At 38.9% G+C, this 15,146-nt stretch overlaps 1 protein-coding gene and 1 long non-coding RNA gene across 3 annotated transcripts; one reads left to right on the top strand and one right to left on the bottom strand.

Annotated features, from left to right (window-relative positions):
• Positions 1 to 4,486: 4,486 nt before the first annotated feature.
• Positions 4,487 to 5,682, bottom strand: LOC122837325. 2 transcript variants are annotated; one of them, XR_006371755.1, is made up of 3 exons: positions 5,667 to 5,682; positions 4,893 to 5,349; positions 4,487 to 4,764 (listed from the first exon to the last, which is right to left on the bottom strand). It is a non-coding gene; the product is annotated as an uncharacterized LOC122837325 (long non-coding RNA). The 2 variants fall into 2 exon arrangements; XR_006371754.1 differs by lacking the exon at positions 5,667 to 5,682 and having other exon boundaries at positions 4,893 to 5,626.
• A 3,399-nt stretch (positions 5,683 to 9,081) lies between these two features.
• On the top strand, positions 9,082 to 14,271 carry LOC122837098 (serine protease 23). The gene is made up of 2 exons (XM_044127199.1): positions 9,082 to 9,362; positions 11,543 to 14,271. Exon 2 carries the CDS (start codon positions 11,554 to 11,556, stop codon positions 12,682 to 12,684), a length of 1,131 nt encoding a protein of 376 aa, XP_043983134.1. The 5' UTR covers positions 9,082 to 9,362; positions 11,543 to 11,553; the 3' UTR covers positions 12,685 to 14,271.
• Positions 14,272 to 15,146: the final 875 nt, after the last annotated feature.

Here is a 15,146-nt window from a genome sequence, read left to right as displayed (position 1 = left end):
AAACTTGGAGGGCGTTTAACTGCTTTTATTGTAATTTCTCTTTTGGACCAAAGTGTTTAAAGAGTCAAGGTCAGATTCTGATATTTTACCCAGGTTTGGGTAAAATATGCAGTAATATGATGAAATTAAGACTAGAATACACCCTGGTTTCTTCAGCAAAACTGAGCAGAGAAATTGCAAACGTAGATGTGTGGTCAACATCTGGCTGGTGCAAACTGACAGTTTTAAGAGTGATTTCATTAGAGGAGACGGGGAATAATTTTCTTTTAAAGAAGCTCACATCATCCCAGCATTGTGGCAGAAGCTCCAAGAACAGCAAACCGTTTGGGATGCCTCCCCACTCCTGCAGAAGACTCCCTCTGATTTCCTGCCCTGACTGGTTAAAGATATGGAAAGACTCCCCTCCTCTTTCCTGATGGACTTCATCGTAGTCAGTTTGCATTCCTGAGTTCATGTTTTTGCAAACCGTGCTTTCCCTCCTTTTTTCCCCCTTGTCCTCTCACAGCTCATGAAGCCAAACTAATATGACATCATGCTGAAGGGAAGTTATGCTGAAAACATACCCAGGAGGACCTGCAGGAGGACCAGGGAGCAACGGCGGAAAGGGGAAACTACCCACTAGAAGGAGGAAGTATTTATCACAGATAATTCCTGACACATGTCAAGCACTTTATCAAGCAAAAACTGAAAAAAATTTTGTTTTGACTCAAAGATGAGGAAAAACTGAGGACAGACAGATGAGATCAGATGTCTTGGGTGGAAAAAAATAAAAGGAAAGAAGCAATAAATATATCTGGATGGAAAAAAAGGGGGACATAAAACACTGCAGCTGAAGCTGGAGAGGAGAATGGGGACATTCTTTGAGCTGCTCTGTGAAAAGTCCAGCCTGAAGTGACAGAAAGGCTCCAGCCGAGAGCAGGTCAAGATTCGTTCCACCTCTTCAAACCCAAAACGGCTTCTTTGAATCACAGCCAGTTATCCGATTAAAGAGAGCAGAGAAAAACACTGTGATCCTGTTAATAAATTGCTAAATTGCTTTGAGAAACGGTCGCGGGGCCCTCACAGCAGGTGCTAAAGGCCTTCATCATTGGTCCAACTCGCTGGCATGAAAACGACACCAATTGAGCTCTAATGTTCCGTGAAAAAGTTTCATATCAAACAAAGTTTTACTCAAAAACAGATATCCTGAGTAAATACAAAAAAACTGAAAGTTATAAACGGAAAAAAGCTTCTAAAAGCAGCCTTAAAACATTTTTTGATGTCTAATGGTGAGACACATTTTAGCCCAGTTGTTTTCATTTAGTCACTTTGGATTATTTTCAGACAACCTGCTCAGCCACAGTGCCTCAATCAGCTTTGAGTCCAGACTTTGACTAGGCTGCTCCTTTCGAATCTATGCAGGTGAGTCTCTGATCATTGTCCTGCTGAATAAACAGCCCAAGGTTTTGGAGTGTTTATGGGGATTTTTGACCATTCTACCAGAAGCCCATTTGTGAGGTCACATACTGATGTTGGACGAGAAGGCCTGGCTCTCTGTCTCCACTCTAATTCATCCCAAACGTGTTTTATCGGGTTGAGGTCAGGCCAGTCATGTTCATCCACACCAGACTCTGCCGTTCTTGTCTTTATGGGCCTTGCTTTCTGCTCTGGTGCACAGTCATGTTGGAAGAAGAAAGTGGCCAGCTACAAACTGTTCCCACAAAGTTTGGAGAATGGAATTGTCCAAAATGTCTTGGTATGCTGAAGCATTCATAGTTTCTTTCACTGGAACTACGGGGCCAAGCCCAGCTCTGGAAAAACAACCCCACACCATAATGCCCCCTCATGTGCCAAACTTTACACTTGGCACAATGCAGTCAGACAACCACCAAACCCAGACTCATCCATGAGATTGCCAGATGGAGAAGGGATTCATCACTCCAGAGAATGGGCCTCCACCACCAGTGGTGGTGTACTTTACACCACTGCACCCAATGCTTTGCATTGCACTTGGTGATGTTTGGCTTGGATGCAGCTGCTCCACCATGGACACTCATTCCATGAAGCTCTCTGTGCACTGTTGTCTGGATCTAATCTGAAAGCCACATGAAGTTTGGAGGTCTGTAGTGATTGACTGTGCAGAAAGTTGGCGACCTCTTTGCTCAATGCGTTTCAGCATCTGCTAACCCCGCTCCGCTGACGTTCCCAAACACCTCCATTTTCTTATAATACATCTGACAGTTGACTGTGGAATATGTAGGAGCGAGGAAATTTTAATGACTGGATTTGTTGCACAGGTGGCATCCCATCACAGTTCCACGCTGGGATTCACTGAGAACGAGCCATTCTTTCATAGATGTTTGTAAAAACAGTCTGCATGCCTCGGTGCTTCATTTTATACACCTGTAGCCATGGAAGTGATTGGAACACCTGATTCCAATAATTTGGATGGGTAAGTAAATACTTCTGGATATATAATATGGCCACTGAACCCTCCCTGAGTAAGTTTTATAGTATGTACTTTCACTTGTACCCAGTTTGAACTTGTTCATCTGGAATGTAGCTACTCGTATGAGGAAAGTCAAACACTTCCGGTTTCCATAATTTGTTTTCCTCCATTCCTCCTTCATAAACCACTGACAGACTAATTAGACAGCTCTCTGAGAAGTGGTTAGATGTTAATGAACATGGCAACTGTTTCTTCAGAGGGCTTTATTAAAGGAATAATCTTGGAAAATGAAAGAAAATGGGCCTGTGAAAGTGATAATATTGAGGAGGGTTGGGTTGGAGCAGGAAGAACCTTCAGGGCTTTAAATGTGCAGAAGATGCAGTACAATGTAATCATCATTGAATCTCTCTTCTCTGCTGTGGTTGGCTGTTCACCACAAGCTTAATTTGGTATTTTTCATCTGCTTTTGGTGGAAAGCCGCTGTGTCTCATTTAAAAGGAATGCCATCCACAAACTGGCACCACAAAATTATTTATGATTAATCATTTATTAAAACAAAGTGTGGTCTAATCCTGGAGGATAAAACGGCACAAAGCCGTCTGCATTTTCTGCCTCAAATTAAGATTTATAGCCAAATACTCAACCAGGCTCAAATAGGCAAACTGTACCCAGAGGCAGCTTGGTTGGATCTTAAGCTTTAAATCTTGATAGGAGGAAAAAAATGCTTCACCATTTAGTGTTCTCGTTAAAAGACTAAATTAACTTTGATGATGCTTTGTCTCAAAGTGTAGCCCATTGTCTCCCCTGGGCCACTTCTCCACAAACAAGATGGAGTTAACTTGAAGAAAACAAAACAGATGCATTTTAGATCTGTGTTTCAAACAATTGGTTTCTTCTGGGTTGAAACAAAAAGATCATATCCAGAGTATGAACTCAAACGCAACATATTGATCACCAGATCTGCCATTGACTGAAGACCAGACTGACTGCAAAGTCATGGCAGCCATTTTGGAAATCCTTCGTCTTTGATGATGCGCAATAAACAGCAAAACTCAGAGCAAACATGTGAATGATGCAAACTCGAAAACATACAAGTACAGAAAACACAAAAATGCTGCACTTCCATTTTTGTTGCGTTTATGTTGCGTTATAGTTCTGGAGTTTGCATCACTCATGTGTTTTCAGAATCCAGATGCCTACGTTAGGTAATAAATCTGGATCTGGTCTGCTCTGCACCTCCACAACCAGAACCAAACATGGAGAAACGAGATTCTGTTTTCATGCTCTTCTCATCTGGAAAAATCTTCCAGAAAACTGCAAAGCTGCTGAAACACTGTATTCCTTTAAACTAAGGCTGAAAGCCCACCTATTGAGAGTAAATTAAACATTGATCAAGATATTTGATGTTTGCATTTGTGACTTTTATGATGGTATTTGATAAAATGTTATGTTTAATGCTTGTTTCACAATTGGTGAGTCATGTTTTTATGTTATAAAGCACTTTGAACTGCCTTGTTGCTGAAATATGTCATACAAATAAACTTGACTTGAAAGTGACTTGTTTTTGCAGTGTTTCTGTGTTTGTGGGCAATTTCTGCATAGTTTTTTAATTATGCTTTCCATATTTTCTTCCACTAGAGAATTCAAGCGAATTCTCTTTCTTCTAACATCTAAAGATAGAAATCAAATTGTTATGTCTTGGTTTAATCATAGAACCAGCATTTTTTATACTTTACTTCTGGAAAAAGACATAAACAGTTCAGGGTTTATGCTGAGTCATCAAGTGTAACTCTTGTGTGGTTGTTGGTAGTAAATAGTGTTAACTTTATTACCACTGTCTTTCAACATTATTATTGTCGTTTTTTAAAGTAAGTGGTTTGTCTCCATTCTGTGAAAGCATTTGAATTCATAACTCTTGTATTCTCCAAGTGTCACATGGATGCCGGCCCTGAATGATCATATTATTGTTTCTTTTTAGTTTCTTAGTCTAAATACATTAATAAATTTTTGTCCTGTTACTAATGTTAATATAAATAAAAATACAGAATATAGACAGTGTACAGAACCACAAACACTTTTTTTATCCACCAATATGTTAAATTAAGGACCTCTTTTGAAAACCAACTGGAGGTTAAAATATGGCTGATCTGTCAGCCATTTTGTAACATAAGCCTCCATTATGGTGGAAAATAAGCGATTGTTACCAAACTGTGACTGAACTGCTGGACCGATCTGCTCTTGAATGGCGTTTTGATCCCTCTCTTTATTAATGGCAGTGCTCTCACTCCCCTGGATGAGCAGCAAACCCGACACTTGGATTGCATCAGGATGCATTGCTGTGGGAAAGACACAGGAGTCATGGTAGCATTAACATTTTCCTCTCCTGGCAAATTATTTTCCACGTCTCGAACAATCAGACGGAGAATTCATCAAGTAAAACACCTTTGCAGTAACATTTACTCACATTCCTGCGGAAGTTCAGTTTGTCCTCGGTTATTTTTGAATGTGTTTTGGTGGTCCTGTCATGAACTTTCTAACAGTGTGTCAACCTGATGGAGTGAAAGATGGCGAACAGAACCCTGGTTCTACCCGGAGTTACATTAAACACAGTTTATAACGTGGCCTTTTTGATCTGCAGAGCACTTGGGGGTGGGGGGGAAATATGCCATCAAATTGGAGCAGAAGTGTATCTGTGTCATAAGATCATCTCTTGGTCCAGGAATTTCCTTTCATCTGGAGCCAACATGTTCTCAGTTGGGTTGATTTTCTATCAGTTTTGGTACCAGAGGTACGACAGCGAGGCAGATTTACAGCCTCAGATGTGCAAAATAAGTGCATTTTGGTATCAAGTGAGAATCTGCTCTGACATAAGCGCCCAAATGAATCCATCTTCTTCATTTTCATAACTCTTCCTTGTTCATCTAAGGTCCAGAGAAATAAAAAAATTAAAAAGCTGGTAGTTAGCATCAGTCATAACATAAATAAAACACAATAAATAACCCTAAACAGACTACAGAGCAATGGCTCCCAATGAAAAGTTGACACAGTTGACAGTCGTAAAATTAAACACGGCTGAAACGCGCAACAATCATTGTCATAACAGTTATAAAATATATACAAAACACGGCAAACTTAAACTTGAAACCTATATAATCAAATCTGTCAAAAAATATGCGCTAAAATATGTATATCCGTAAAGAAAACACGGACGGCAACAGAATACAGGGAAAGAACTGACCGTTACCAGTTGCCATGGCAACCACCAACCGTCCTTCGCAACGAAGCAAAACTTAGGAAACAATAAAAGTGAGGAGAAAATAACTTTCTGACTAAAGAAAATTAATTTGAAGAATAAATAAAACCCTTTGACAGACTTCACAATTACATTGTTAAAATAAAGCCCTGTTTTATGTAAATTGGTTTTATTTCAACAATATCAAAGTTGTGACGTTTTTCAAAAAGTCTGAAGGTGTTTTCTTATTTATTTATTTTTAACACCTCATTATTTTTAGCTTGACTGTCAATTAGAAATTTGCTTATTTCACAAAATGCTGAATGGCTTTGGTGATTTTTCTGTGACTCACAGTTAAAAGCAAAATAAATCTGCAATTGTAAAGAAAAGAAAATGCACTATAATTTTATCTAAGTGACTTGAGAGTATGGACTCCATCAAAAGCTGGTAAGCTGAGCGTGGCCAAGGCATGTGCAAGTTAAGCGGCTCTTCTTAGGCTCTCCACACCACCAGGGGGCCCCCCAAGAGCACCATTCCAGCATGAGACTAATAATTGTTGGATAAGTAGAAGATCTCAAACTTGTGAACTTGTTTACTGTAAATTTAGTATAGGCTATGAATTCAATCTAAATGTTGAATTCATAGCCACGATGTAAGCTAACAGTTAGCATAATGGACACTGGTTAGGATGAACGGTTTAAACGAAGGAAAGTGAAAGTGGGTAAATTTTTATATTTGAACCCTTTTAAATGGTGGAAATTTACTCTTGAATCAACCCTGCTCTGAGAATAATGTAAGCTAACGGTTAAGCTAACAGCTAAACCGTTGGATGCATAACATCCTTGCCTTCATCATGACTGAACTAAAATGATATCTCACTCCAGAGATTTCAATATTGTTATTTTGAGAATAAGTATATTTAAGTAACATACTCCTTCAGACTGATCTTGAGAGATTTCAGACTTTTAAGAGCTGAACTGGTAAGACAAGCTTGTTTTCTTCTCTATTCATTGCCTTAATGGTGTTATAATTACACCGTATCACATTCCACCACCATGTGATTTGAGATCAGCTTCCTCTCAAACCTTTTGCTTACACTTTCACGCCACCAAAGCATACTGGGAGCTCGCTTCTGCTCTCTAGCCAGTGACCCCTGGCAAGACTGAGCAGGTAAAGCCTGAATATTTGAATTAAGACTGACAAGCAGAACAAATCGCTTCGGAAATGAAAGAAATATTACCAACAGATGTTTATTTAACAAGTTTAAGACCCTTTTTTTTTTTACATTCCACAGGTGGCTCTTATGAAAAGTGAACCAAGAATGAACCTTGAAACATGAGTTTGACAAGGAACTGCTAATCGACCTACAGACAGGAGACAGATGGGATGTATGTGCTTTCTACAGGATGACAAACTGAGGGAGATGGACTGCAAAGGTTCTGTATATATATATATATATATATATATATATATATATATATATATATATATATATATATATATATCCAAACTTTCCATTCATTCTTTGGTTCGACTCTCCATCCATCCATCTTTCTCCTTGAAGTGCATTTACTCTAACATATATAAATTTCTTTGTGTAATTTGTTGTAGCAAAAATTGATTTGGAAAAAAAGTTTAACTTTTTAATTTTTTTTATAATTAAAAGAAAATATTTGGAATGTTTTTTGCTTCCTCTGCCTTAATAAGCTTTTTTGTAAAGATGTTTCTTTAATTTGTAAAAATACCAGAATGGGCCATATATTTATATTTCAATCAGTCTGATTATACTATTTTCTCAAATGAAATCAAATATTATGATTATACATTTACTCTGTACTTGAGTAGAAATACTGTTTTACTTTTAGATCTCCTACTTTAGAGATGTTCAATATTTCACATTGTAATATTAATGCCAAGTCCAGAGATAGTGTTACTGCGAATGTTGACGTTCAACAAACTGCTGATCTTTACATGTTTCTGCGGTTTTTCCTTTGAATTAGGACAGAATTTATATGTTTACAAAACACTTTAATAACCCATAAGACAATAAAACAATAGAAAACCAAATCAAAGCTGAATCTTTTTTGAGATAGAGATGAGAATCTACAGTAAAATAAAAAAGCAAGATGGAATTTGTAAAGTATTAATTCAATACCGATATTGACAATGTCAATAATTTAGTTGGATCGTCCCACTTTTTTAATTTCTTGAATGACTATTGTTCTCTCATATTTGAGTAAAAATACATTACAGTAATTCTTCTCTTACTTGAGCACAGGTTTCACCCAGAAGAGCGGACCAATCAGACCTCAGGTGACTAAAGGTCAAAGGACGGACTGAATGCTGTAGCAGACGTGCCGCAGCACTCCTCTGCCTGCAGGCTGCCATGATCTCTGAGCTGCTACAGTTGGTCTTTGACGTGAATCTATCAAAGCTCCTGCAGGGAACCATAATTGAAGAGCAGTAGTGCCAGAAACAAGATTTTTCTTGCTTGGGTGTATCTGTTGGCTATCAAAGCAAATGCCAAAGGCCTGTTATCACAAATACATATAATCTGTTACTGAGGCATGCAAACGTGAAACTCTCTCTGTTTCAGGGCCTGTAAAGTAAAGATACATTTCCACAAGTAAAAATGTCAAATCAGCGCTTTGCAGATTTACAGAGGGAACACAAATGTAGTGATTTCAAAAACTGTGAGTAATTAAGTTTTCTATTTAGATTTTAAGGTTTAATTAATGGAAGGAGTCAGAGTCCAGACAATGAATCTGTGGGAGAAGAAAAAGATTAGGGTGAAGAAGGGAAGTTAAACCATTAAAATACGAGAAGAAAGAAACAAAAAGCTGGTTTGATTGGTGTGATGCCAATAAATATTTAGCCAATGATTATGATTAAAAGTAAACTGGTCTTCACAAGAAGTTTTTCTCTTGAAAAGTAACAAAACATTTTTTATATCCTTTTTTAACGCTTTTACTCCTTTTAAATTGAAGTTTGTTTTGGGTCTTTTGTGAGTTTCTTAGTTGAATAAAAATGATGTAAAATCTTAATCTGCCTGGAATATATAAACTGAATTTATGTGAGAATATTTGTTTAAAAAAAACAGTGCGACTAATCACTTTTATTTTATTTTACTCCATAAATCCCAATAAAATTCACTTAAATTGGTTGTAACACAATTAAATATAAAAATACTTAGATATCAGGAGCAAATGTATGACAAGACATTTGTGTCAACAATAGAAAAGACAAAAGTCACATCTGGAGTACCCCAAGGTTAAATCCTGGAGCCCCCCTTATTTAATATCAACACTCCCGCTATCTCGACTTATCACAATAAATATAAGCTTGGATTAAATATTTGAATAAAGTCTTTTCTTTTCCAGGTGGACACTGACGGGTCAAATGTAAAAGAGGGGCGCTAGGACCATGGGGAGGGTCTGGGTCCGGGTAAACCCGCCTGTGTTCAGAGCGGATCGTGCAGACGCACATCAGTGACTGAACCGCACAGACTGCAGAGGAGCTCCGCACATTCACTGCGCACCTGGCGCTTCGTTTGCGCTCAGAGTAAAGAGAGAGAATAGGAATATAAGGGAGGAAGAGGAGAAACTTACCTGCGGATACAATGAGGGAACCCGGGAGAAATGATCCTGATGGAGAGGAAAACCTGACCGGGATGTGAACCGATCCACAGTCTCTAATCAGCAGGTAGGCATCAAAATAAAACGATTTACTTAAAAACAAAACCAGATTTTAAGTTTTCTGCTTCAAATCGGTGCTTGGTTACTTAAAAAAAGATTTAAAAAAGACAATACATGAAAAGTGCAACAAATTGCTGTCGTTTATTTTGAATTCATAGTCAAACTGAGCTTCATATTGCTTTCACATTTTCATCTTTATGACACAAATTTAACCCCAAACAAATTTAAGGTTTTTTGTTGTTTTTTGCTGCATGTTTTATCAAAATCTTTTTAATAGAATCAGCATGTGAATGTAAAAATCTAAGGAAGACAACTTTTCTGTCAGTTCAAAAGATAAAGAAATCAGCTTTATACCTGGATAAAAAAGAAAATCTGCATTTATTTTTCTTTGCTTGTGTGTGGCAGCTCATAGGTGTGTGGACGTGCCCCACCCTGTCTTGTTTCGGGAGTAATGATCTGTGTTGCCGCCCTGCCTCGACTTGCTGCTTTTTACTTTTCTGCACACCTGCTATAGTCCATGCGAGCCCAGGGATCCACAGCGGGGATCGAGTGTCTCTTTTCTCTGTTAATCTGCTCTGAAAGCCTCGCTGTTAATGAATGGAACCCTTTTTACCTGGTCTGCTCTTTATTAAAGGCCTTTCTCTGGAATTTGTTCATTGGTTGTTGAGCCAAACAAACATTAAAACGCTTGTTTTACTTCCATCGGGTGAAATCCTATTATCCTGGTAATCTATATTGCGGGGAACAAAAGGGTCATTGTTTTCTCGCCGCTCCAACTTCAGGCCCGGTTTGCAACACTGAAACGTGTGAGCTGCACCTACTTGCAGAAGTTTAGCAATTATGGTTGGCCAATATGGCTGAGTCAAAATCAATAATTATTCATTTGTGTTTTTGTTTCAAATATCTGAAATATTTAAAAACATGATGTTGTTTTCATTTTTATTTTTAAGCAGTAATGAGGCACAGTGGTGAAACCTGAAACTGCTGCTACTCAGCAGGCTGTTGCTAGGTAACCAAAAATAAGTGAGTGAGTTGATGCCACCAACTTTGCTTAGCTGCCTGTGAGAGGTTGGCTAAATTCTTTTTTCTGCCTACATCTCCCAGAATGCTGTGCAGTTATGGGTTGAAGTTCAGTGAATACATATCACAAAAGTCTGAACCGCCATATTGGTAGGCAAATGCAGCACAAAGCATAGATGAACCATGGCTTCGAGATAAACAAAAAGAAAGTAGCTATATTGACACTCTTGGCCAATGAGTGACAGAATAGTTTTTTGTTTTGTTTTTGCTGCTGTTGGGACCGACCTGTATGATGCAGAGAATGTGGCTTGCTTATTGTTGTCATAGCTACTTCATAGCAACTGTGATGACAGGTAGTTATCACAGTTGATCTACCAAGATCTGCCATCTTGGTAGATATGAATAGCTACCAAGATGGCAGCTTGTCAGCTACAAAGTTCCTGGTTCCTCACATGAGAACTATGTTCATTATGAATATACACAGTTCTCATATGATGACGCACTTCCAGTAACCTTGTTGCTGACAGCCATCTTGATAGGTATCTGTAAAGAGTTGCTATGACAACAACAAGCAACAAGCTCAGAACTAGCTCTTGCCTCATTCGTATCTAACTTCTAGACAATAAAAGACATTATAACTATTAAGTCTTAAACTTACTTTTAAATGCTCTTCGTTTTTGCTGGTCTAGAAGCTGCACTTGGCTACCAAGATGGCGGTTCAGTGCTGCAGATAACTTCTGATTCAGACTTGTGGAAACTATGTATTGAATATTGACTAAACTATTATCTATGGATATTGATCATCTATCACAATATGTATTGTTATTGATTTATTACCCAGGCCTTAATTGAACATACAGAAAAACATTGGTTTACATTATTCAGATTTTGTCATGTTACAATAAAAAAACATCAGTTTCTAACATTACAGATAATACAAGTCTTTGCCCCAACGCCTCAACCTCCGGGCTCAGCAAGTTTACTGGGGGAAACCCTGACTTGTTCTTAAAGGGTTAATGGGAAAACGTTGTGATATGTACTGAAGGTGGAGAGTCGGAAAGAGAAGTTTCTTAAAGAGTCAGCGGTCCAATCTGAAGGTGTTAAATTATGAAGTCAAATTTCTGTCAAGTCATGTTTGATAAATGATCATTTTGTGAATCTTTTCAGTGTTTTCCACCATGACGCCACGTAAGATCACCATCTCAACTCACCTGCTCCTCCATCACCTCCTCCCCTTCACCCTCTCTCTCCTCCAGCCTCCCCACCACCAACCCGTGCACGTGCCCACCCTGGTCCCGCACGCACCAACACCTCTGACCCGCTCGCGCTTCAGCGCTGAGGCCCAGCTGGACTTCACCACCCGCTGCAACTCCAGCTGCTTCCACCGAGCCGAGCATGAGGAGCAAATGACGGACAAACTGGCCTTCGAGACGCTGTACGCGGACGGCTTCCGCACCCTCACCACGGTGGAGGTGGAGGATGATGATGATGCTCTTCACCCGACTCACGCGCCCGCCTGGAGATGGAGGAGACGACTGAAGCGCAGGATGAAGCGGCAGATCTACGGAGCGGACGGGCGTTTTAACATCCAGGGTGACGACTTCCTGATGGATTATCCCTTCTCCACGGCGGTGCGCATCTCCACCGGATGCACGGGCGTCCTGGTGTCCCAGCAGCACGTCCTCACCGCGGCCCACTGCGTGCACGACGGGAAGGATTACGTTCATGGAGCCCGGAAGTTGAGGGTGGGCTTCCTGATTCCTCCGTCCGTAAATGGCACCAGAGCCGGGTTGATTCCCAACAAGAAGCCGATGGTCCGCTGGGTTCGGGTGAAGCGCACCCGGGTGCCGAAGGGCTGGATCCAGGGCCCGCAGGAGGTCAGCATGGACTTTGACTACGCCCTTTTGGAGCTGCGGTGGCCTCACCGGCGCCCCTTCATGCGGCTCTCTGTAGCGCCCTCTTCGGACGACCTGGCAGGGAACCGCATCCACTTCTCCGGGTTCGACAGCGACCGTCCGGGGGAGCTGGTGTACCGGTTCTGTCCGGTGGAGGAGGAGTCGAGCGACCTGATCTACCAGCACTGCGACGCGCGGCCCGGGGCCAGCGGCTCCGGGGTGTACGGCCGGGTGTGGGACGACTCGTTGGAGCGCTGGGAGAGGAAGGTGATCGGGATCTTCTCTGGACACCAGTGGCTGGAGATCGACGGAGAGAACCGGGATTACAACGTGGCTGTCCGCATCACGCCGCTGAAGTTCGCCCAGATCTGCTACTGGGTGCACGGGAACCGACTGGACTGCAGGCAGGACTGAACCAACCGAGGCCGAAGTGAATTAAAAATAATACAGGGTGAACATTACTTTTAGCTACTGCAGAACCATCCATAGGGTGATGTTAGCAAAGTTACAGTAAAACCTTAACAGCAATGAATTTGTTTTATTTAGCCTGTTATAAAACAAAGAAATGATCAGATATTCGAAGTTATATACTTTCATCATGTCAGTAAATCATTTATAATTAAGTAATTGAAGCTAAATATTTAGCTTCAAACTAAATATTTAGGAAGCATGCTAACTATGTAGCTAACAAGCTACATATTTAGCTTCAAACTAAATATTTAGGAAGCATGCTAACTATGTAGCTAACAAGCTACATATTTAGCTTCAAACTAAATATTTAGGTTGCATGCTAACTATGTAGCTAGCAAGCTACATATTTAGCTTCAAACTAAATATTTAACTTGTGAGCTTTCTCATATAAGACTTAAAATTAAATATTTGTCTTGCTAACTAAATACTTTGAAGCTAAACATTTAGCCTTCTAACTAAATATCTAGCTTGCTAACAAAAAATATTTAGATTGCCAACTCGATAATTGATTTAAAACTAAATATGTGGCTTGCTAACCAAATATGTAGTTAAGCCAGACACTCAGCTTCAGGCTATGCATATAGTTTGGTGATAAGAATTTAGTTAAATAACTAAATATATAACTTGCCAACTAAAGATTTGACTTCAAACTAAATAGCTTGCTAACTAAATGCTTAATTTGATGCAAACTATTTTGTGTGCTAACTAAATATTTAGTTTGAAACCAACTATTTGAATGAATGAATGAATGAAGATACTTTACTAATCTCAGAGGGAAATTGGCAATTTAATTTGTAAATTTGCTGTTGAACTAAGTATTTAGCTTCAAACTAAGTATTTAGCTAGTAAGCTAAATATTCAGTGTGCTAATATTTAGTTTGACACTGACATTTATAAATGAATGATTATCATGCTGAAAACATAAACCCTCATTTTCTTTCTCTTAGATTAAATAACCCAGATTATTGCTGTTAATTTTTGACAGTGTAACTTTACAAACGCACCTTATAAACATCCGAGTGCAACAGAAATATTTCCATGTAGAGGTCTTTCTTTACATCAGGGAAAAATCTACATTTGGCTCCGTGTTCCCTCTGCTGTGTTTAATTGGTAACCTCTGCGCCCGTTAAATAAATCTGCCAGTGAGATCACAGCTCTGATTTTTGCCTGCGGTCAAATTCATGTCAATGTTTCCACAATAATAGCTGAACCTCCTCAAGAAGAAAAGACACTTTCTCCTGGTACAGCAGCCGTCCCGCTGTAATTTACTGTAATTTACCGAGGATAAATTATAATCCTCCTTCCTCTTTCATCTGCATCCCGCTTTGGTGATGTTGGCAATTCTCCATTTATAACACATCTCCTTCTCCGCCCTCCTGCACGCATCTGAAAAAACAATAAAACATTAAAACTGCTTCCTACCATTTCGGCGGACACTTTAGACTTCTCATAGTTGACTGAGGACAGAATGTTAATTTAATTTTTTTCACAAATGCTTGAGATATTTTAATAAACAGAGTTTTAATTGTTTGTGTGAAGTTCTTTTGGTGTAAAGTGGGGTTCGACTGCCCCCTTGTGGCCATGATAAATACTGCATCTCTCAACTGTGAATGAGCCTCGTCGATGTTGCAGATAAATCGATTAAAAATGCTGCCCTTTAAAGAATTAACACGCTTTAAAACATATTTAACCACACTCTTGTTGTATGGATGTACAAACATAAATGTGAATACCCAGAGATGGAAGGATGAATGTATAAACAGCAGAAGACATATAGACTGAGACAGTAGGTAAAGTGTATAAACAGGACTGAAACGATTAATTATGATGAATTTATTATTGAAATAATATTTTTTAAATTAATCTTTAACTGGAGTGCAAAAAAAAGACCAAGAAGAATATATTCAGAACAGTAATTAAGGCAAAACTGTACAAAAAACTCAAAAAACATGTGTATTAAAGAGCCAAAAAAGAACCTTTGTAAATATGGTCTACCCAAAACTTCTCAGGTGTCTTAGCTTTACCCAGAAGAAATTACGCAATAAAAATATTTTTAAAACTACCTTTTTATATAATTTTATTGATTAATCCAAAAATACACAGATCAGCCTTGAATTGTATTTTTCCGCATGTTGGTGCTAAAAGCATTATGAACATTCAAATGGATCCTTTATGATCAAGTATTCTCTAAAAGAATGCTACATTATTGAGTTTTAGGCAATAAAATTAGTTTATTTGCATCTATTAATGTATTCTATTTTAAAAATGTAATTTGTATTTTTGAAATATTTTTCTATTGTATGACTTTAGTTCAGTAAAAAAAATAATCTAGGGAATTCAATCCAACTAATCAGAATAAATTAATAGATCAATTACTAAAATAATTAGTTGCAGTTAGATGTACT

This window comes from Gambusia affinis, linkage group LG09, assembly GCF_019740435.1.
Source record: "Gambusia affinis linkage group LG09, SWU_Gaff_1.0, whole genome shotgun sequence".
NCBI lineage: Eukaryota > Metazoa > Chordata > Actinopteri > Cyprinodontiformes > Poeciliidae > Gambusia > Gambusia affinis.
Note: the sequence above shows the minus strand (reverse complement) of the source record. Positions and strands in the feature narration are given on the sequence as shown.

What these genes read in the sequence shown, in the direction of transcription:
- LOC122837098 (XM_044127199.1), top strand. Translation starts at nt 11,554, where the DNA reads ATGACGCCACGTAAGATCACCATCTCAACTCACCTGCTCCTCCATCAC.